Below are 24,564 nucleotides of genomic sequence, written 5' to 3'. Positions count from 1 at the left end.
ATATAGCTGATTTTCGAACTTGACCTGCTTGGAGACAAAAAACGAGTTTGTGCAAAATTTCAGCACAATTGCTTCATTATTGAAAACTGTAGCGTGATTACAACAGACAGACAGAGGCACATAGTTATATCGTCTGGTCAAGAATATATATACTTTATATAGTCGGAAATCGATATTTCGATGTGTTAGAAGCGGAATGATAAAATTATGGAAATTATTTATTCGGCAATATATCATAAAATTGTTTAATTCACATCCAAAACATTGAATTCGTACCACATCTTAACAAGTGATGCAAATTCAGTTCAACTGCTGTTGCAATGGTGGACATGTGCCCTGTGACAAGTCTGTGTTAAATTCATAGCTTCTGCTCCAATTTTGCCCCACTTCTGGATCCAAAGACAACATTTTCACTACCTTTCTAGCGATGCTTTTGTTTGCTGGAACATTCAACTAAACTAAATTAAATTTCATTACATTACTGTATCAGAGTCAATTTATTGATGGGACATGGTATTTGAAACAGTTTAAGCATTTTGCCAAATAATTCTTCAAATATTTGCAGCAGGGGCTTAGAATAATTTAGTATACAGTTACATATATTGCTACAATGTTCAATGTCCATTTGTCGGTTCAAACCGAAAGCCGTTACCAACTGAGAACCATAGGTAGACCAAGTAAACCATACCATACAGGTCTCTCCAAGAACACTTAACATCTAAGACGGAGAATGTCTTCGTTCACTCAAGATTGACATGAACAAATTTCAATAAATTTCTATGACAGCCATAAATTTGCTTTGCCTATATTGAAGATGTTGTTATTGTTCGCATTCAGAAATGCATGTGTTATATGCTTGAGATATTCTTGAAGGATCAATCTTCAAAACATCTGGCCACAAAATATGTATGGTTCACATTGACCAATACAATGCTTACTTACAACTTACATTAGCACAGTGGATACCAGAACAGTGCAGGCGAGCCAAATTTGTTTGACTACGACTTCAGCATATCCGAATGCGGAGTCGATTCCGAACAATGTAAATAAATATAGTTTTAGGTTAGGTTAGGTATAGTGGCAGCCCGTTAGTTTAGGCTCACCGTTGTGATACCGCATATATTGGTAGTTACTGTTCTAAATATAGAAGAATGTTCTAAAATAATATATAATTCTAAAAATAATAGATATTTTTTACAAGGTTAATTTGTTTCATTATAAGTTGTAAGTATTTTTCTGCTGCATTAAACACATATTGTTAATTTTCACACCTAATAATCACTGTGCATACTTTTGTTGAATTCGCCCCCTTTGCGAGCGCTCCAGCAATGAAACTTTATGACGAACAAGTGTAATAATTTCCACAAATTAATGTTGAAGTTTAAATAGTCGGGTGTTAACATTCAAAGACTGTTGGAGAATGTAACGCAAAAGAAAACTGCGGAATGCTGGTGTAGCCAAGATGTGATTATTTTGAAGATCAATAAAGCAGTAGCAGTCAACGAGATAATACTTGGGAGTTAGCAAAGGCTTATTGGCACAAATCGAAATTAAGGAGTAGTGAGTGCATAGAAAACCAGAATGGTTTCGCCTTTCCATAACCGGATTAATGAAATTTTCACAGTTCAAAGATGATGAGGTCTGAATATTCAGTTAATTAATCGTATACCAAAAGGATCTTGTGTTTTTGTTCGCAAATGGAAAACAAATAGGCAAAATAATAAATTACACAATAAATTATGGATGGGTAGTAAGATAATTGCAAAGTTTATGTTAAACCAGTGTATAAACTTGGAGCTTCCAGTTTCATGACTGCCTTCACGCAGAGAAGGAATTTGATCATCTCTAACATGTTTCAAGAGCATAATGGTTTTTTGGATGGTTTACATGGAGAACATGTTTGTCACAATATTGTTTTTTCGCCAAACATATACGTTCTTGCCGAAATCGGATACGTTCACAGTGATTTAATTACGAAATAAATTGATCCAATTAATTTTTTAATTGAAATGTCTTCAACCAAAAAAGATACTTGAAAATGTCTATTAATTGTTTAACTGCTAAATCCTTAACTTAAGTCGTAGCCTATATTTGAAGCGTTTTTATCTTATGTCTAAAGATTCAATATTTCAGTTAATTTAATGACGATTTCTTTAAATCAAAAATGTGTTGTTTTTTTACTTTAAGAAAATTTTGCATTAGTTCAAAAACATACGGCTTTGAACAGTGGGACGAAAATTTCCAAAATGTATAAAGAAAATAAAATTAAAATGTTCACGCCCACGGGATTTGTGCCTGTGCCTATTGACTTTTTGAGAATGTTTTGCAAATTACAAGATTTTTCAAATTTTCTTTTTTAGTTTAAAAGCAAAAATATATTTCTACAAAAATATATGTAAAATATGAAAAAAATCATATCGTTACCCCGGTATTATATCTACATTTATATAACTTTAATTAGAAAAATTCAAATATGCACTGAAAAAATATTGATCTAATATGGAGGATTATGCAACCTACATTTTAGGACATGAAATTCACACAATATTAAGGATAAAATTCTTTATAATAACTAAATTTTAATTTAAAGAAGGTTTATAATCTTTGATAGGCTTTAAAGATGTTGTTCATTAAATTTAGAACACAAATCGCGGAAATTAGCATCCCCAGATCTTTGAAGTAAGGCAAATTTTCTTTAAAGTAAAGAAAAACAATTTTAATTTAAAGAAATCCTCTTGAAATTAATTAATTCAATTTGTATTTTTGGTTTAAAGATTTTTTTTTTTTGGGGGGGGGAGGGGGGTAATTAAGAAACAAACTGTTACTCGGAAGTATCTGGTTTTATTTTAACATTTTCCGATAAATTAGATCTGTATACAAATTTTAATTTTATTGGTCCTAGTTTTAAAGCCAGATATGTCCCTAAAGCTGTATTTATTTTAAAGAAGCCGCATCTTCGGCTCGGAACCAATACCAAAATCCTTAGGAGAAAGTTAAAATCTTTGGTTCCAAGTAAACTTTTTTTTTTTGAGTGTGGAGGAGGCGTCGTTTTTTGAATAGTAGAACCAAGTGTATGAATTCCACCTGAAGTTTTCCTATAATCTACAGATTTTTGTGTTGCGGAAAAATCACGTGGGTTCGATTCATGCTTCGACCGAACACCAAAAAGTTTTTCAACGGTGGATTATCCCACCTCAGTAATGCTGGTGACATTTCTGAGGGTTTCAAAGCTTCTCTAAGTGGTTTCACTGCAATGTGGAACGCCGTTCGGACTCGGCTATAAAAAGGAGGTCCCTTGTCATTGAGCTTAACATGGAATCGGGCAGCACTCAGTGATAAGAGTTCACCAATGTGATATCACAATGGACTGAATAGTCTAAGTGAGCCTGATACATCGGGCTGCCACCTAACCTAACCAAACCTAACCTAACCTAGCAACATTGGATCAGTCTATTACAATTGTTTTCGGAATAAATTCTCAAATATTTGAACAAATCTCGCATTTTTAATATGCGTTCTCAATAAAAAAACTTCATGTTAAACATTAGAGAAGAAACAGGGACACATCCCGACGAATTTTATTTTTGATATGACCTATGCGAACTTGAAGAATGACTAATTTTTACACACCTCAATCGGTGGGATGCTAACATGATTTTACTGGGTGATATACCTTCGAAAAGGCAGCACCGAATTGCGGACCGATTCTAATCGTTTCTATTTCTCTACAATTCACTAATACTTCGTGGTAACTACAAATCGACGAGTCCGAACTAAACTTGATCAAAATCGGCGATTACAATGTAATTTTATTACCGCAAGAAATAACCACAAAAAACAAAACCTGTAGATTTAGTAAACATTTACAAAATTGCGTCTCGATAAAATATTTACACCCAAAGATATAACCACAAATCCCTCAAATGGGTGTTGTACAATTCCAAGAAATAATCATGAAAGTGAAGTGGAATTTGTGATAAACCACTACACATTTCACAGTTTCAATTACAATAGCACCAACTTAAGAAATGAAAGTGATAAAATAAAAAATAAACCACGAAGGAAGTAAAGAATCATTCACGAGGTCTGCAGAGAAGAAACGCTACATGAAACCCCATTACAATGGACCCAACAACAAGTGGAAATGGTTGATCCAAGAATAACAGACCAATATTGCCATATCAGGGAAACTTGAATCTGACAGCCATTGTCAAAAGACTGTTCATGATTATGGTGACAGAGGCAGTAGGAAACGGTGCAAAGAAAAAGAGCCCTCGTTGACTAGAATGAACAAAAGATAAAACTAGAGAGAGAGACACAAAAATACAATCTGAAGTTAAGTAAAGACAAAAAAAAACAAGACTACTTGTTGAGTAAAGCAGACAGACGGACACAATGACTTACTATAACATCAGCCATGTTTGAGACGATTGTATGGAGGCACTATAAGGAACAGCTTCATAATTCCATCAATAACATGGTGCAATACCATTGTTGTTGCCAAGCGATTGCATACAAGAAACGGAAATGCAAAATAAAAATAAATAAAAATAAGAGGAAAGAAATAAATATATCGCAAAAGGAGAACCAAACAAAACAAAACAGTTACATATATATTGTATGAAAACAGATAATATAAACCATATAAATGAGATAGTGTATAGGGTGGCTCATATATAATGCGCTATACTATTTGGGTTTTATTATCCAAAAGAAAAAATGTCGGAAATAATATAAAAAATTAGAATTGACTACATTTGGCACGAATTATCGCCTTCGAAGGGCCGACAAAGTCATCATATGCTGCACGAAAGTGACTCGGCGGTCGTCTAGAGATGATGTACCTTTTCCGAGTTTTTAGTGTCAACTTTACTCTCCAAAATGTTCCAGGCACAAAAGTCAAATGGATAGAAATAAAAAAAAATAAAATTTTGTCAAAATTTTATTTCTATAGAAAATTTTGTCAAAATTCTATTTCTATAGAAAATTGTGTCAAAATTTTATTTCTATAGAAAATTTTGTCAAAACTTTATTTCTATAGAAAATTTTGTCCAAATTTTATTTCTACAGAAAATTTTGTCCAAATTTTATTTCTACAGAAAATTTTGTCAAAATTTTATTTCTATAGAAAATTTTGTCAAAACTTTATTTCTATAGAAAATTTTGTCAAAATTTTATTTCTACAGAAAATTTTGTCAAAATTTTATTTCTATAGAAAATTTTGTCAAAATTTTATTTCTATAGAAAATTTTGTCAACATTTTATTTCTATAAAAAATTTTGTCAAAATTTTATTTCTATAGAAAATTTTGTCAAAATTTTATTTCTATAGAAAATTTTGTCAAAATTTTATTTCTATAGAAAATTTTGTCAAAATTTTATTTCTATAGAAAATTTTGTCAAAATTTTATTTCTATAGAAATTTTTGTTAAAATTTTGTTTCTATAGAATATTTTGTCAAAATTTTATTTCTATAGATAATAAAATATCGTTATAAAAAAAATCATACTAACCACAAATATTTGATCAAAAATTCAGAATAAAGTTTTTTAAATTTAGTAGAGTTTTGGTAAAATTTTCTTCAAATTTTAGTAGATCTTTTTTTGTACGAGTTACAACTGTATATCCTACACGGAAAGAATTAGATGAAGAAGCATTCTTAATTAAGTATTATTCATAAACTATTCATCAAATTTCATTTTTGTTAAAAGAAACTTTTCGCACTTTCAAGGAAATCTTTTCTTTAAAAAATTTATTTTTTTTTTGTGAAGAGAATTCAAACAATCAAACGTTTGCTTTTTTTTGTTTTTTTTTTTTTTCAAAAATTTACTTCTAACCTTAAATATCAGTTATAACAATAAGGTTATAGTTTCCTTCATGCTACCTCATTTGACATCCATTTCTTTTACAATATGCCAATATTTAGGTTATGGATACACTTTAACACAGCTCAACTGAAATGCCGATGAAATAATGCACAAAGCTTATCATAGTAACTCCTTGATTTAAGCCCACAGCAGACAGACATACAAATAGATGAATGGCGACAGGGTAACCCGTATTGAAAATTAACAAAAAAAATCAAAGTTACTGTGTTAGTGTGGCTTAACCAGATTGCAGCCATATGACATCCGATAGACAATTAAATATCCAAGCGGGTTGATTACAAACCTAAAGCCTGGATTCGTGTAATTTTGCTAGACTTGAATTGTATGTTCTGCTATGATGTGGATACTCAACTAGTTACTATGTCTGTCCAGGAGACTAGCAATTTGTGATATTGCCTGTAGTAGAAAAACTCTCAAGGAGGATAGACAAAAAACAAAGAAGAGAAAAACTCTTAGTGCGATAGTGGGAATCAAGAGTTTAGACCGATTGCAGTGTGCTATAGCTCTCACTGGGTTGGAGATCACAATTATCTGGGGTTGATTGGTGCATGCAGCATGAAGCTTAACATGCAAGTGGTTTGGCCAGTTTATTGAGACAGAAGAATGCTGTTGCTTCTTGTTGACGCAACAACAACTACTACTGCGTCTATAACTGGCTGAAAACGACAAATGTGACCAATGTTGTGTCGTTATCCCGAATGCCGTAGAAATTGATGTCCACCATCGCCCCCTGTAAAGTCTGTATACGAAAAAAAATCTCCATTTAAGTTTACAATGTAAAATTTACACTCATACAGCCTGCAACAATGTTGAAAATCTAAAGACACTTCATTCTCAAGTGTTAATCCTGGGCTAGTTGAGGTTAAAAAGTTTGGGTCAACTTTCGACGATACCACGGACTACTATTAAAATACTATGTTTCACAAAATATTCTCTTTACACTGAATAAAAACAAATCAATGAAAATCTCAAATTGCAATTTAGCTTAATTTTATTTGTATGATAATTAATTGATTGTAGTTAAATATTTCCCCAAAATTCACTACGCGGCCAATGACAGTCTTTTGACGTAGCACCTAGAGCTCTGAAATTTTGTACTCTGGGAAAAGTATCATAAAAAATCGACCGGCCCACTTGCTTATGGTACTGAAATAAGACACCGATGAAAACAATTAAATTTTTAATTGATTCAAAAAATTTTTTAATTGAAACAAAAATTAATAGCATCAATTAATTTTTTAATTGATTTCAAGTAATTTTTAATTGACACCATCATTTCTGTGATTGAAGATATTTTAATTAAAAAATTAATTGGATCAATTAATTTCGTGATTGAATCAGAAAAAAAAATTGATTGTGTGTATTGATTCCGAGCCAAAAAAGGGGGAACTTGAAGTAACGATACTTTTAAATCGAATAATGCTCTTTTAAATTTGTAAGGTGGGCATGCTAACCATTGCTCCACGGTAGCCAACTAAATGTATGTTTCTGTTAAATAAAGTTTCTTTACATCGCACAGAAGGGTATTTGGACCCCAAACTGTGTATTAAGTCATTTTTGATTTTTTAGATTAGGTTTAAATATCTGTTATCCGTTGAAAGAAGGCAAAAAGTTAAAATCTTGCAAAAACTGGCTATGATACTTTATACTTTACGTATTTTCACACTCTTTGAACAAAGTAGAAACTTGCAGTTTTGTATTCAAAACAGCGTTTCTGGCAAAGTCTTACAATTTACGTAATTTTTGGGATTAGGTGGACATATAGTTATTAAATGAATTAAATGTTTTTAATAAAGTTTCTTTCCATCGGTTTGTGGGCGCCCAACAATGTGGTCTATAAATAGAACAGCTTGATTGTATGAGTTGCTTGTACCTTGATGGCTATGACGATAATAGTTCGTTACAGTAAGAGCTACATGATCCAGTGAATAGTGTGTTTGCTTACAAAATGTGTGGTACGCGCTTCGATTCACCGTGAAGGTAAATTTATGAAATCGAGTAATAGTTTCTTCATTGTTTGCGTTACAGAAAATGTAAAAAAAAAATTGAGTTACTTTTTATTATCATATCCTGTAAATGAATCAACGCTTATCACAAAAAGTCTATATCTTTCATCTAAACAAACTTCCTTACAGCGAAAGGCAAACAATGGTTGTTTGTCTAAAATTTCGTTTCATTTTCAATAAGCACAATTGACTGCTATATAACGACGATATTTCTTCTTGCTACTGTCGAAATCTCACTGAAACCGTTGGAGGAATTCATCTGGGTTTTTATAATACGAAGGTTTATCAAATATACTCGAATTTATTTTTGACCAACTTAGGTTATTGGCCGATAAACCAATTCTTTCTTTGTCCATAATAATTGCCAATCAAAATTGGCTATTGTCAAATTTCCATTAGATTTAGTTGATTACTCGATGTACTTAATTACTGAGAGCTGAAGATAGCAGTATGCAAGGGAATTGAACTTGTAATGTTTGCAAGTACACTTCACGATAACATTTTAGTTGATTTGAATATTATTATTGTTAGAATATGGAAAGTGTGCTCCATTGCTAGCGTTCTAAATTAAATCAAAATATTTCGTTGTTGTTCCAGACACATATCTTGACATATATACCTATGATATATTCGGCAGAATGCAATTGAATTTGTTTTTAATTTTTTTGACTTGAGATAGCTTTCATATGCAATAATAGATTAGATCAAAATAGGGCAAACTTCGAAATGGTATCATCTAAGACAAAGGCTTTTGGGGTGACTATCCCACAGTATAAAAACGTTGAGGATTTCTTGGATAGGTATCAGTTGTATTCCTGGTGTATCAACATGAAATTCTTAATTGTTTTCGCCTTGGCTTTGGCCGCTGTTTCCGCTGAGGAAATTTTCCAACGTGATGTTGTTGTGCCCGTTTTGCAGGGCGATGGTCGCATCACCAATGGTCAAACTGCCTCTGTTGGTCAATTCCCCTACCAAGTTGGTCTTTCCTTGAAAGTTAGTGCTCTCTCCTCTGCCTGGTGTGGTGGTTCCTTGATTGGTAACCAATGGGTTTTGAGTGCTGCTCACTGTACCGATGGGTTAGTACAACAAACTGGAGAGTTTTGAAGTGGTAATTGTATTTCATGATCCTTTCCGTTTTTTTTTCAGTGTTTCTTCCGTCACCGTCTACTTGGGCGCTACTGTCCGTACGAACGCTGAAGTCACCCACACTGTTTCCAAGAACGATATCATCATCCACAGCGGCTGGAACAGCAACACCTTGAAGAACGATATTTCCTTGATCAAGATCCCCTCAGTTTCATACACCACCAAGATCCAAGCTGTTAAGCTCCCTGCAATCTCTAGCTCTTACTCCACTTATGCTGGTGATTATGCCATCGCTTCCGGTTGGGGCCGTATTTCCGACTCTGCCTCTGGTGTAACCAACAACTTGCAATGGGCCCGCATGCAAGTCATTACCAACACCGTCTGTGCTGCTACTTATGGTACCTCCATTGTTACTGCTTCCAACATTTGTGTCTCCACCGCCGGTGGTGTTTCCACCTGCAACGGTGACTCTGGTGGCCCATTGGTTTTGGAATCCTCCAAGGTACAAGTGGGTTTGACTTCCTTTGGTGCTGCTGCCGGTTGCGCCAAGGGCTACCCAGCTGCTTTCACTCGTTTGACTAGCTATTTGGACTGGATCAAGAGCAACACTGGTATTTCGTATTAGATTGAAGTCTTCGTACTTCCAAAGCAATAAAATAGCATTAAAAAATCGTACATATGGGATTTTTTGTTTCGATTCGGTTAGATTGAAAGTAGAAAAAAACTTTCCTATTCGGCTTAACAAATGTCGGGTAGGGAGTGTTCCCTTTCAACCAATTTTTTTGTTTTTTAATTGATCTGTATTCATCTTCTACATTTCCTGTGAATTTCTCAACATACCGTCAAATAAGTCGGAAAAAGTAAAAGTATTTAAAAATTGACCATATTAACATTTGTTAACACGGAGAATATGCCTTTCCCAAACATGTACCGGAAAATGAAGCACCCTGTATGTTGCCTGTCAACTTCATGTAAATTGAAGTTTTTTACTTAAAAAAGGCTTGCCTGTGGAAAAATCATAAAATTATCCCATTTATCGACAATCCTCTACTTTTTATTTCTAAAAAATTGGACAAAAGGGAACCCCACTCCTTCGCAACTCACGAAAAATATCGTGACTCACGAATAATTTTATGATTAATTTACCTTACCGAAGTGTCTGAAAACATGAGCATTTTAACATCCCAGGTGTCACTAAAATTGTAATTGAATTTAACTCTTTAGCGTTTTATATTGGTGAGCGGGAATATTTTCGTGAGTGTAATTCTTTACTCAAGCACACTCACGAAGATATTATTTTCGTGATTCACGCTCACGCACGACATTTTGGTTTGTTAATCACGCTCACGCACACTCACGCTGTTGTCATGAGCGTGACTCACGCACGAATCACCAAAATTTTCGTGAGTCACGACAATTTCGTGTCACGTGCACACCTCTACTCTATATTCTTTTCACAAACTGCCCAACTTCACTATTCCCCTTTCCCAACCAGACATCGAAAAATCGTGTACCCTGTATAAATTTAATCATATTCTCCCAATTTCAAGCAAATCGGAGAAGGTTAGATTTTGCTCTATTTTTTTTGTAAAGGGACGTCAATATCTCTGCAAATTCCAAGAAAATCTGTAAAATTTCCTTCAGGTTTCGTAGTGTGGGGCAAGGAGGTTCCCATCCAAATACCCAAAAATCAAGTACACCATAATGATTTCATAACCTTCCCCTAGGGCCTTTGTAAATTTCAAGTAAACTTGAGAATTCTAGTTTTTTTCAGTTTTAGAGAAGGTCTCCTTCCCCGTCCCAATATCGAAAAATGATATAGCGTATATTGCGTAGACGTCCCAGAATATCTCAAGAAAATTATAAGCCCATTTTTTAAACGAATATCACAAAATTAGATAATAATTATAATATAACCTCACATCCTCTGTAAATTTCAAGTAAATTGGAAAAGTTTAATTGGTTCACGGTATGTACTTGAGGAGAAATGAGGTCTCCCTGTGCCCTTTTATTGCCCGAGGGGAGGCCTCCTCCTCGACCAAATAAAGTAGCTGTTCTTTGTCTAGACGCCCCCTTCAACCTTCCCTGAAAATTTCAAGCAAATCGGATAATTTTGTTCCAAAAGTCGTGCAAGGGGAGGTCCCCCTCCCGACCAAATATTAAAACATCAGGTACCACATAATAAATTCATAACCTCACGGCGTGTTCTCTGTAACTCTCAAGTAAATCAGAGAATTCTTTTTTTTTTACTGTACTTTAAACAAAAATCGTATAAAGGGGTGGTCCACCTCCGCGACCAAATACCGAAAAATAAAGTAGCGGGTCTTTGTCTAGATATCACTCCTAACCTTCCTTCCTTCATCCAAATCGGAGAACTTTGGCCCAATTTTGCAAAAGTGGGGTAATGAAGATGTCCCTCTCCCCCACCAGATAACAAAAAATTAGGTATCCTATATTCGCCACATGATTACCCTCTACACCCAAACAAAAGTGACCCCTTCTTTAAGTTAAAATTAACTTATTTTGAAGAAAGTTGAACTTCGTATAGCGCCGAAGACATTTTTATTTGTTTGAACGATGTGATTTTCGTACACTAAAAAAAATATTGTCATGAGGCCAAAGATTTCATCTCCTTAAAATAAGAATGCAAATTTAGCTTAGCATAGAAGACGCATTTCTCTAATATAAAGTTTTTTCCTTGTCCAAAAGTCGATAAACTTTTCAATGAAGTCGTATTGTCCTTATAATTAAGTGATTTGACTTAAAACTGAGTATCATAACACGAAAGAAAAATTTTTTGCGGTAAGGTCAACTTGACTTTAATAATTCAGAAAAAGATTTTTTTTCTTTAATAATTCAGAAAAAGATTTTTTAATGAAATTGTCTTTAAATTTGTTGTCTTTTTGAATCTTGACTACAAAGCAAAAAATCGTTCAACAATAGGACATGTTTTTCAACATTTGATTTTAATGACGTTTTTACTTGAAACATAAATTCTACTGGAAGTCATGTTTGAATTTGGAAAATAATAATAAAATTTTCTTGTTCAGTAATAAATTCTTATACCCAGTGAAGAAAACAGTATTAGTAAAATTCCATGCCTTATTCTAGTTAATGAACTATTCCTAACTGCTTTCAGTTTAGGATTTTTTTACATTTTATTATTATTTATTTTAAGTACATTTTATTATTTCACACAAAAATTTAACTTAATGGAAATAAAATGGATAAACTAAATTTATGAATATTTTTTCCTTTAGTTTCGAATGCACTTTTTTCTGGGTGTACGTTCTCCGAACATTTTTCATATGTAAAAATAAAATTATTGTATAAGAAAAATAACTGCGATGAATTCAAATCATAAATTTCTGTAATGTGCGTTGTATGTAAAAAAGATTTTCCAGCTTTTCCGTTGAAACTTTTCTTGAATTCTCTTTGCTATAAACATTATGGAGCCCAAGACCTTTCCACCGAATGCAAAATCGTGGAAATCGGTTCGTGCGTTCTAGAGTTAAAGCGCCAGGAAGGAAAACCCGATTTATTTTTATGTTCTAACTAAAATTTTGAAAAAAAAAAATCTATGTAAATAAAATTTTGACAAAATAAAATTTTATGACAATTTTCGATAGAAATACAATTTTGAGAAATTTTTCTATAAAAATAATATTTTGTGAGAATTTTTATAGAAAAAATTTCTATAGAATTTTCAATTGACAAAATCCTGCCACTTGCAAAATTTGAAGCAAATCAATATAAAACTCAGACTTCGAAATTGGTTCATAATAGCGGTTCGAAATTGGTTCACACACCCGAGGTGACTAACTAGAGACCCATAAAATTGCAAACTTAGAAAAAAGGAAAACATCTCAGCTTTCACACAGGAAAAAAGTTCCAGAATTATTTAACAAAAACGATTTGGAACCCTTGTGCGATAGTCTAAACGACCACCACCATAACGTCGTAACGTATCACATTTTACTGAACCGCGGCCAAATTGGAAACAAGGATCAGAAAGAGGAAATTATTTTCTACTTTCAATCTAACCGAATCGAAACAAAAAAACCCATATGTACGATTTTTAATGCTATTTTATTGCTTTGGAAGTACGAAGACTTCAATCTAATACGAAATACCAGTGTTGCTCTTGATCCAGTCCAAATAGCTAGTCAAACGAGTGAAAGCAGCTGGGTAGCCCTTGGCGCAACCGGCAGCAGCACCAAAGGAAGTCAAACCCACTTGTACCTTGTAGGATTCCAAAACCAATGGGCCACCAGAGTCACCGTTGCAGGTGGAAACACCACCGGCGGTGGAGACACAAATGTTGGAAGCAGTAACAATGGAGGTACCATAAGTAGCAGCACAGACGGTGTTGGTAATGACTTGCATGCGGGCCCATTGCAAGTTGTTGGTTACACCAGAGGCAGAGTCGGAAATACGGCCCCAACCGGAAGCGATGGCATAATCACCAGCATAAGTGGAGTAAGAGCTAGAGATTGCAGGGAGCTTAACAGCTTGGATCTTGGTGGTGTATGAAACTGAGGGGATCTTGATCAAGGAAATATCGTTCTTCAAGGTGTTGCTGTTCCAGCCGCTGTGGATGATGATATCGTTCTTGGAAACAGTGTGGGTGACTTCAGCGTTCGTACGGACAGTAGCGCCCAAGTAGACGGTGACGGAAGAAACACTGAAAAAAAAACGGAAAGGATCATGAAATACAATTACCACTTCAAAACTCTCCAGTTTGTTATACTAACCCATCGGTACAGTGAGCAGCACTCAAAACCCATTGGTTACCAATCAAGGAACCACCACACCAGGCAGAGGAGAGAGCACTAACTTTCAAGGAAAGACCAACTTGGTACGGGAATTGACCAACAGAGGCAGTTTGACCATTGGTGATGCGACCATCGCCCTGCAAAACGGGCACAACAACATCACGTTGGAAAATTTCCTCAGCGGAAACAGCGGCCAAAGCCAAGGCGAAAACAATTAAGAATTTCATGTTGATACACCAGGAATACAACTGATACCTATCCAAGAAATCCTCAACGTTTTTATACAGTGGCGATAGTCACCCCAAAAGCCTTTGTCTTAGATGATACCATTTAGAAGTTGGCCCTACTTTGATCTAATCTATTATTGCATATGAAAGCTATCTCAAGTCAAAAAAATGAAAAACAAATGCAATTGCATTCTGCCGAATATATCATAGGTATATATGTCAAGATATGTGTCTGGAACAACAACGAAATATTTTGATTTAATTTTGAACGCTAGCAATGGAGCACACTTTCCATATTCTAACAATAATAATATTCAAATCAACTAAAATGTTATCGAGAAGTGTACTTGCAAACATTACAAGTTCAATTCCCTTTCATACTGCTATCTTAAGCTCTCGGTAATTAAGTACATCGAGTAATCAACTAAATCTAATGGAAATTTGACAATAGCCAATTTTGATTGGCAATTATTATGGACAAAGAAAGAATTGGTTTATCGGCCAATAACCTAAGTTGGTCAAAAATAAATTCGAGTATATTTGATAAACCTTCGTATTATAAAAACCCAGATGAATTCCTCCAACGGTTTCAGTGAGATTTCGACAGTAGCTAGAAGAAATATCGTCGTTATATAGCAGTCAATTGTGCTTATTGAAAATGAAACGAAATTTTAGACAAACAACCATTGTTTGCCTTTCGCTGTAAGGAAGTTTGTTTAGAAGAAATATATATATATATATATATAATTTTTGTGATAAGCGATGACTCATTTACAGGATATGGAAATAAAGAGTAACTCAATTTTTTACTTTTTCTGGCTAATACTTGCTTTTTCTCTAATATTATTCCCACGTGGTTTCTTTAGTTCTCAGGTCTTTTCTGTAACGCAAACAATGAAGAAACTAATAAAAAAAAATCTATAGAAATAAAATTTTGAAAAAAATTCTATAGACAACAAAATTTTGACAACATTTTCCATAGAAATAAAATTTTGACACAATTTTCTATAGAAAGAAAATTTTGAAAAAAAAAATTCTATAGAAATAAAATTTTGACAAAACTTTCAAAATAGAAATAAAATTTTGACAAAATTTTCTATAGAAAAAAATTTCACAAAATTTTCTATAGAAATAAAATTTTTACAAGTTTGTCTATAGAAATAAAATTTTGACGAAACTTTCTATAGAAATAAAATTTTGACAAAATTTTCTATAGAAATAAAATTTTTACAAAATTTTCTATAGAAATAAAATTTTTACAAAACTTGCTATAGAAATAACATTTTAAAAAATTTTCTATAGAAATAAATTTTTACGAAAAGTTTCTATTGAATTAAAAATTTTGACTAAGAAATAAAATTTTACGAAAATATTTTATAGAAGTAAAATTTTACGAAAATTTTCTATAGAAATAAAGTATTCTATAGAAATAAAATCGTGACAACCGTGTTAGTAATTGGTGCTTTGCCAAATGAGAATTTTTAAAAGAATATATATATTTTTTTATTGCCGATTTTGGGATGAGAGGAACTCTTATACTACTTGCTTAAAACGTATCGTTATTTAGTGTTCTATAACAAAGAAATAACAAATATTTTGAGGAAGCTTGTCGTATATTATATATTATGACAAAAAATACAGTTGGCATTTTCCAAAACAAAACCGGGTCAAAATTAAGTAAATTAGGAAATTCTAAATTGCGGAGTTTACAACGCTTACAGCTTATTTCTGATATTCGAACGAAAGCAATTGCTAGATTTGGGTTTCTCTAACTTCCTTTCGTTCGTTCGCATGGTTTACGCCACTGTCAAATGCTGCCATTACCAGTTTTCAATTATTTCAATTTCCTGAAAAAGTCCAATACATTTTAAAAAATTATTTTGCATAAAATTTAATCTGGCATCGCCGTTCATTTGGCAAACTTTTCCCGCTTCTGATATTTGATTTAGCTCAATAATTTTTTTAATAAATTAGCCCGAGTAGAGAGATAAGGATTTGTATTACCATATTTCTACAATAATTGTAATTCAGTTCTCCTTCTAATGAGTGTTTCATTCGAAATGTATGTGTTTGTTCGTGTTAGACTTTTCTTTAAACGGTCTATATGACATATTTACACTAAAAGCTTTAATCAATTTTTCAATTTTTAAGTTTTTCCTTATTTATGAATGCCTTTTTCCACAAAACGAAAGGTCTTTACCAAGTGAGTGGTTTTGACATTTCAGTTCGACAAACTGCGAACGAATCGAGTTGGAGAAACCCAATATTAGAGATTACCAGCCTGTTTCTGTATGTCGAACGAGCTCTATCGATCGACTGAAATGCACAGAAACAGCTGATTTTTGGTTATAAATTCAGCTGTTTGTCTCCATTTCAGTCGATCGATAGAGCTCGTTCGACATACAGAAACAGGCTGTACGTTGCGTCTTCGTTCGCATTGACTTTCGTTTCGATTTTCGTTTAGATACCCATTAGAGAAACCAAAATCAGCTGCTTTTCGTTTTGTATGCGAACGAAGACTAGAATTCGGATAGCAGCAATATGCTGTTAATCTAAAGCACATGGGCACACAATTTCTTCATCTGAAATGCGTAAAATTTTGTAAGTAATGCAGTTATGGACAGAAACCAAGACTCCGCCAAAATGGTCCTTATAGATCCCAATTACTGGCCCACTATGTTAATATTGTGAAAACTATGGGAATAAATTTTATGTTAAGGCCCATATCTCGCAAACTATTAGAAGAGATACCAAAGACAAAAGTTTATACACCCGAGGTGACCAATTTTCAATGCTTATAGGCCAGCTCGTGGACCACTAGGGATCCACAAACTTAATGGAAAACACCTCAGCGTTCACACAGAGAAAAAATTATGTTGATATCTTTATCCGTTCAAAAGGAACCACTATGCAACATTTCTTTTCAGATTTAGATATAAGAAACGACGTATTTTAATATTAAGTTTAGCCAGATTTAATTTCGTTGTTCTTTTGTTTTCTTAATTTAGTTAATTAATTTAATTACAAAAAAAAAATTAAATTCATTTAAACGAATTTTTTGTTTTTATTTCTTGTGTAATAAAAAAAACATGGTGGTTTAACCCTGCACTAAAACAATTGTTTTGTTGATTCAATCACGTAATTAATTGATCCAATTAATTTTTTAATTGAAATGTCTTCAATAACAGAAATTATAATATCAATTAAAAAAATAATTGATAGTCAATTAAAAAATTAATTGACCCAATTAAAAATTTGATTGATCCAATTAAAAAATTAATTGATACTATTAATTTGTGTACTTGATTTTTTTCCAATTAAAAAATTTGTTGAATAAATTAGATTTTTAATTGAATAATTTCTAAAACTCAATTAAGATTTTAATTGGACAAAATTTTCGTGAAATTTTTTTCTGTGTTTTGTACACATTTTGATCCGTGATCATTTTGACGACGATCTATTTAAAGACGCTATAAATTGTATTGTGAGCAAATATGAAAACCCAAATTTACTTTATTTTTTATTTATTGCATTTTTAATTAATAGTAAACAAAAATTTATAAAACTTATGTATTAGGATAACTAAATGAATCATTTCACAATCGACAAAAACACTCTTCAGTTCGAAACTAAAATCGGGCGTCGAAATTTTGAGAAAATATAGCTATCCAGGCATGAACCATTGAATCTTCTTCAAGATATCCTATATACACCAATATTTCATTAATAAGTAAATATAATCACAAGCAATTCGCTACACTCAAAGCAGGGGGCACTAATTCCAACTGAACTTTATTTTAGTTCATGGAAATTTTTTGATTTTAGTTAAATTTTGCCCAATGTGAGCAAAGATTCCTTATTTGAATAATTTTTTGCTTACTTTAATGACGTGACCTAAAAATTAAAAGAAAAAAAGTTGCATACAAATATAGTACACAATTTTACTAATAAATGTTCGATGGGAGAATTGCAAGAGTTGTAACGACACCAAGCAAATATGGCCCCATTTAAACTTAAACCGCACACTAGATATGCTAGTGTTCTCGAGACGCCAGATATTACTCCTGATATCTGCTATAACGGGTCGCTGCCCGATAGGCGATTTTGCAAAAACTATTGGTGCGAAGTATAATGACTATTGTATGAGCTGTCATGATGCGGAGGAAAAGGAATCAATAAAACACCTCTTGTGTGAGTGTCCTGCATTTTGTGTAAGGCGTAAGCAAATTTTCCTTCAATATATGATATTTTCTTAAACAATCAAAAAAAATTATTAATTTTAATATGACAAAATGTATTAACTTATTTGTAACATGTTGCAATTAGAAAACTATTTTAGTTAAAATTTTCTAAAATAAACTTTCTTCTTTCATGGTAAGTTCACTGTTTTTTTTGGGTGTATATGAATTTCGAATGCAGTTATTACTACACCGGTTCAATAAAAATATGCCATTAAAGAAAATCGTACACATAAAGGAAATTAAATTTGATAAACCGATTCAAAAACACAAAAATAAACGAAAATAGGAAAAGCAAACAAAAATTGTTGATACGATAATGTGTCATATATTTGCTTATCTCATGAAACCAGAAGAGTATTAAACACAAAACAAAAATGAACTAAAAAAACAAGTAAGGAAAGTCTAAAGTCGGGCGGGGCCGACTATATTATACCCTGCACCACTTTGTAAATCCATAGTTTCGATACTATATCAAATCCATCAAATGTTTTTGTCCCAAATACATACAATTTTTTTACTATTTTTATTGTTTGTGCATAACCACAATCAATTTAATATAAAATTTTTAATTGATGGGAAAAAAATAAATTATTAGTAAAAGTAATGAAATTTAAAATTGCATAAAATTTTAGATAATTTCTGTAGAAAGACTAAGTAAAATTTCGTAAAAATTTTATTCGTTCCCTCTTTGTAGACTTCTGTCATAATATCAAAATCTTTTGTGGAAATTTGCCTGGATAACAATCGGTCGTCAATCTATATAGCTAGAATTTGTCCCAAACCACAGTTGCATATGCTACTGACAATGTCCTTGAAAAACACCGCTTTTTGCAGTTGTCAGTATAATTTAAAAAATTTACATCATTCAATGGCAAAACGAAGGAAAAAATGTTTTCTTTCAGAAAATGAAAACACCATTAGCTTTTATTCCTAATGTGAGACATCATCAGGATTAAAAGGGCATTGCACATTTTTATACCCTCCACCATACGAGGGGGGTATATTAACTTTGTCATTCCGTCTGTCTGTTGAAATCAAGCTAACTTCCGAACGAAACAAGCTATCGACTTGAAACTTGGCACAAGTAGTTGTTATTTATGTAGGTGGGATGGTATTGCAAATGGGCCATATCGGACCACTTTTACGTATAGCCCCCATATAAACCGACTCTCAGATTTGGCTGTCGGAGCCTCTAAGAGAAGCAAATTTCATCCGATCCGGCTGAAATTTGGTACATGGTTTTATTATACGGTCTCTCACAACCATGCAAAAATTGGTCCATATCGGTCCATAATTAAATATAGCCCCCATATAAACCGATCCTCAGATTTGACCTCCGGAGCCTCATGGATGAGTAAAATTCATCCGATTCGGTTGAAATTTGGTACGTGCACTGAAAAAAATATTGACTTAATATGGAGGATTATGCAACTTAAATTTTAGGACTCAAAATTTACGCAATGCTAAGGACAAGATTCTTTAAGACAATGACATTTTAATTAAAAGAAAGTTTTTAATCCTTGCTTCAAAATTTTTTTCATTAAATTTAGGACACAAATCTTGAAATTTTGCGTCTCTCAGCTGAAGTTGTTGATTTTTGAAGTAAGGCAAAATTTCCTTGAAATAAAGAAACCCATTTTTAATTTAAAGTAATCGTCTTTAACTTAACTGACATATTGAATTTTTAAATTTAAGATAAAAACGCTTCAAATATAGGCTACGACTTATTTTAAGGATTTGTATCTTTGGTTTAAAGTTTTTTTTAGCATTAGGAAAACTGTTGTTACTTTGAAGTACCTGGCATAATTTGGATTTTGAAATTGGAATTTGTTTGTATATAAATACCTTTATTAATAAATCGCAAAACGAAAATAAAAACTCGATGAATGAGATCTGTATCCAATTTTAATTTTAATGATCCTAGATTTAAAGCCAGGGAGGTCCCAAAAATGTCTGTATTTTAAAGAAGCCGTATCTTTGGCTCAGAATCAATACCAAAATCATTGAGGAAAGGTCAAAATCTTTGGATCCAAGTAAACTTTTTTTTTGAGTGTGGTGTTAGTATATGGTCTCTAACAACCATGCAAAAATTGGTCCATATCGGTATACAGTTATATATAGCCGATCGCCAATCACACAAAAATTGGTCCATATCGCCAATAATAATCTACCAAAATTTTATTTCTATAGAAAATTCTGTCAAAATTTTATTTCTATAGAAAATTTTGTCAACATTTTATTTGTATAGAAAATTTTGTTAAAATTTCATTACTATACAAAATTTTGTCAAGATTTTATTTCTATAGAAAATTTTGTCAAAATTTTATTTCTATAGAAAATGTTGTAAAAATTTTATTTCTATAGAAAATTTTGTCAAAATTTTATTTCTATAGAAAATGTTGTAAAAATTTTATCTCTATAGAAAATGTTGTCAAAATTTTATTTCTATAGAAAATTTTGTAAAATTGTATTTCTATAGAAAATTTTGTCAAAAATGTATTTCTATAGAAAATTTCTTCAAAATTTTATTTCCATAGAAAATTTTGTCAAAATTTTATTTCCATAGAAAATTTTGTCAAAATTTTATTTCCATAAACAATTTTGTCAAAATTTTATTTCTATAGAAAATTTTGTCAAAATTTTATTTCTATAGAAAATTTTGTCAAAATTTTATTTCTATAGAAAATGTTGTCCAAATTTTATTTCTATAGAAAATTTTGTCCAAATTTTATTTCTATAGAAAATTTTGTCCAAATTTTATTTCTATAGAAAATGTTGTCAACATTTTATTTCTATAGAAAATTGTTTCAAAATTTTATTTCTATACAAAATTTTGTCAAAATTTTATTTCTATAGAAAATTTTGTCAAAATTTTATTTTTATAAAAAATTTTGTAAAAATTTTATTTCTATAGAAAATTTTGTCAAAACTTTATTTCAATAGAAAATTTTGTAAAAATTTTATTTCTATAGAAAATTTTGTCAAAATTTTATTTATATAGAAAATTTTGTCAAAATTTTATTTCTATAGAAAATTTTGTCCAAATTTTATTTCTATAGAAAATTTTGTCCAAATTTTATTTCTATACAAAATTTTGTCAAAATTTTATTTCTATAGAAAATTTTGTCAACATTTTATTTCTATAGAAAATTGTTTCAAAATTTTATTTCTATACAAAATTTTGTCAAAATTTTATTTCTATACAAAATTTTGTCAAAATTTTATTTCTATAGAAAATTTTGTCAAAATTTTATTTTTATAAAAAATTTTGTAAAAATTTTATTTCTATAGAAAATTTTGTCAAAACTTTATTTCAATAGAAAATTTTGTAAAAATTTTATTTCTATAGAAAATTTTGTTAAAATTTTATCTCTATAGAAAATGTTGTAAAAATTTTATTTCTATAGAAAATTTTGTCAAAATTTTATTTTTATAAAAAATTTTGTAAAAATTTTATTTCTATAGAAAATTTTGTCAAAACTTTATTTCAATAGAAAATTTTGTAAAAATTTTATTTCTATAGAAAATTTTGTTAAAATTTTATCTCTATAGAAAATGTTGTAAAAATTTTATTTCTATAGAAAATTTTGTCAAAATTGTATTTCTATAGAAAATTTTGTCAAAATTTTATTTCCATAAAAAATTTTGTCAAAATTTTATTTCCATAAAAAATTTTGTCAAAATTTTATTTCTATAGAAAATTTTGTAAAAATTTTATTTCTATAGAAAATTTTGTAAAAATGTTATTTCTATAGAAAATTTTGTTAAAATTTTATTTCTATAGAAAATTTTGTCAAAATTTTATTTCTATAGAAAATTTTGTCATAATTTTATTTCTATAGAGAATTTTGTTAAATTTTTATTTCTATAGAAAATTTTGTCAAAATTTTATTTCTATATAGAATATTGCAAAATTTTATTTGCAATATTCAAAATTTTATTTCTATAGACAATTTTGTCAAACTGAATTATATATAGGTATTTAATAGACCTTTTTTGTTTAATATATACCCCGTATGGACTAACTTACAATTGAGAAGACCGTGTTAAGAAGTTTTAAGATACCTTGCCATCGGGAAGTGTTACCGCAACCCAAGTAATTCGATTGTGGATGACAGTCTTTAGTACAAGTTTCTATGCAATCCATGGTGGAGGGTACATAAGATTCGGCCTGGCCGAACTTACGGCCGTATATACTTGTTTCAGTTAAAATGGATGTTTGTTCGTCGGACATTTTTGTCATTCTATCTTTTAACGTCTTAAATCCATAACCCATGGCCCAGAAAGGTCACTCTCACATCATCATTTTAGCCATATTGTTATGGGGGACATGCGAAATAGCGAAAATACTGGAGGGAATATAGGGAGTAGTTAGTCAGTAGTGCAAACGGATACAATTTCATGGGAAATTTATCTCTTGAAAAAACGATTACTTCCGCAAGTTTCTGTGGTTTTTAAATTGTCTCTATGCTCCCTTTACATAAGATCACGTTATAAATATGCGAATAAAAAAGCACAAAATGTCAGCGACTAACAAAGCTCACATAAAGTCCCGCCAGTCGCTTAATGGTAAAAATATCTATCTCACAAGAAATACTCGTAGTAGCTCACAATATAGAAAGAAAAATAAACAAGAAAGCAAATAGGAAGAAAACAAATATTAAATTATGAATTACTTAAAATAATTTTGAGGCCAAAGAAGAAACGAACGTAATGGCATCTTGTTGGATTTTTGGTTTATTAGAGTGCGGTTAAATTGGATCTCTTTAATAAATAATAATTTTATAAACTCCCATTACCAAGTATGGTTACAGTTAATCCTGAGCAAGATTATTATGAAATTTGTAAATTTTACCTTTCGTCCAGAAAAAGGATCAAATGCTATACCAGGCAAATACAGTATCCACTGCACACAAAGAAAATTTCATTAAAACTCAGCCAACGAAATATTTTCATTGATATATTCATTAATACAATGAAAATATTCGTTAATATTACGAAACGTTACGTTAATTAACAGAAAATTCGTTATAATAACGAAAAATTTCGTTGTATTAATGAATTTGTTTCATGTAGCTCGAATTTGGGCATGTAGCTCGTATTGTCATCAAACCATACTTCGTTAAAGCGATCGACGCTCACGCAACGTATACAGTCAAGCAGTTTTTTAGGCACACACACACAAATCGGTTTAAATAAACTTTATTTAAAGTAAACAAACCACTTTAGTTGATCCCTTTCTTTCAAACGACATTTTTGTTTAAGCACGCTCGAATGATGATGTTAGATGTCGATGTTTGAAAAACTTTGATTTGAGAAGGAAGCCTGCAATCATATTCATTTGCAGAATACGGGAACGAAAACTTTTGCAAAAAAAAACACACAATACTACACCAAAAAAGAAATTAATCACAAAGTGACATAACATTATGGAAAGGTTGGACACAAATTTAAAAAGTATGACCTTTAGTGGCATTAGACAAAAGTGTCAACGATTGAAAAAAGCGGTAAATATGGTACAACACTGGCGGAAGTGCTCCGTTTTCGTATCCTTTGCATTGATTTAGATGTTATACCTTGGAAGTTCATTTGAATGATGAAATTAAAGAAAAAATTATAAATTTTACATTTTTTATCAATTTTATTTTCTGTAGCGACAAAGGATTGAACTTGGATAGTTTAGCACCATAACAGAACGCCTTAACATACTGAGCCACAAGAAAACAAGAAAACTTTTGATTAATTTTAGAAATTTTTAACTAAACAGTATTACAAGCGCTGGCATCACGCCGATATCAAAAATAAGTAAATATTTTTCAACAAATTCAAGAAAATTTATTAGACATAAATAATTTTCTTCAATTTTGTAGTTTGAAGAAAAAAATTGAAGTTCAAAATTGCAAGAATGTCTTTAGTGACATATGAAGTTCATGATGGACGCTTTTGTAGTAAAATTTACAAATTTAAGGAAATAATGAACAATTTTGTGAGAAATACGAATTTAGTAAAACTTTATACTTAATTTGTGTATAATGTTTTCCTATATTTTAGTTCATTTAACTAATGTACGCAAAAAATTATTAGAATAAACGAAACTTTCTCCAAACATAATAATTTCATGAGCTAAACTATAGTTAAATTGGCTTTAGTGAAATAGAGAGTTCACTTTTTTTTAGTGTACCACTAAAGACATTTTAACAATTTTTAATTCCAATTTTTTCTTCCAAAATGTTATATTTTATTAAATTTTATTTTTTGAACATTTAATTGTCCATAAATTAATTTTTCACTTAAATCATTTAGACGTTTTTGGCATATTTTCTACACACAAAAAAAATTTTT

At 31.2% G+C, this 24,564-nt stretch overlaps 3 protein-coding genes across 8 annotated transcripts in view; 1 reads left to right on the top strand and 2 right to left on the bottom strand.

The window, feature by feature from the left end:
• The window catches only part of Cip4 (formin-binding protein 1-like Cip4), a 292,493-nt gene that overhangs the window by 174,015 nt on the left and 93,914 nt on the right, over nt 1-24,564 (bottom strand). The window lies entirely within an intron of this gene.
• On the top strand, nt 8,715-9,654 carry LOC142233930 (serine protease 1-like). Its single transcript, XM_075304991.1, has 2 exons — nt 8,715-8,969; nt 9,040-9,654. Exons 1-2 carry the CDS (start codon nt 8,722-8,724, stop codon nt 9,602-9,604), a joined length of 813 nt encoding a protein of 270 aa, XP_075161106.1. The 5' UTR covers nt 8,715-8,721; the 3' UTR covers nt 9,605-9,654.
• Nucleotides 13,050-13,981, bottom strand: LOC142234005 (serine protease 1-like). The gene is made up of 2 exons (XM_075305063.1): nt 13,734-13,981; nt 13,050-13,663 (listed from the first exon to the last, which is right to left on the bottom strand). Exons 1-2 carry the CDS (start codon nt 13,979-13,981, stop codon nt 13,099-13,101), a joined length of 813 nt encoding a protein of 270 aa, XP_075161178.1. The 3' UTR covers nt 13,050-13,098.

This window comes from Haematobia irritans, chromosome 4, assembly GCF_050003625.1.
Source record: "Haematobia irritans isolate KBUSLIRL chromosome 4, ASM5000362v1, whole genome shotgun sequence".
Lineage (NCBI taxonomy): Eukaryota > Metazoa > Arthropoda > Insecta > Diptera > Muscidae > Haematobia > Haematobia irritans.
This window is presented reverse-complemented; position numbering and strand designations above follow the sequence as displayed.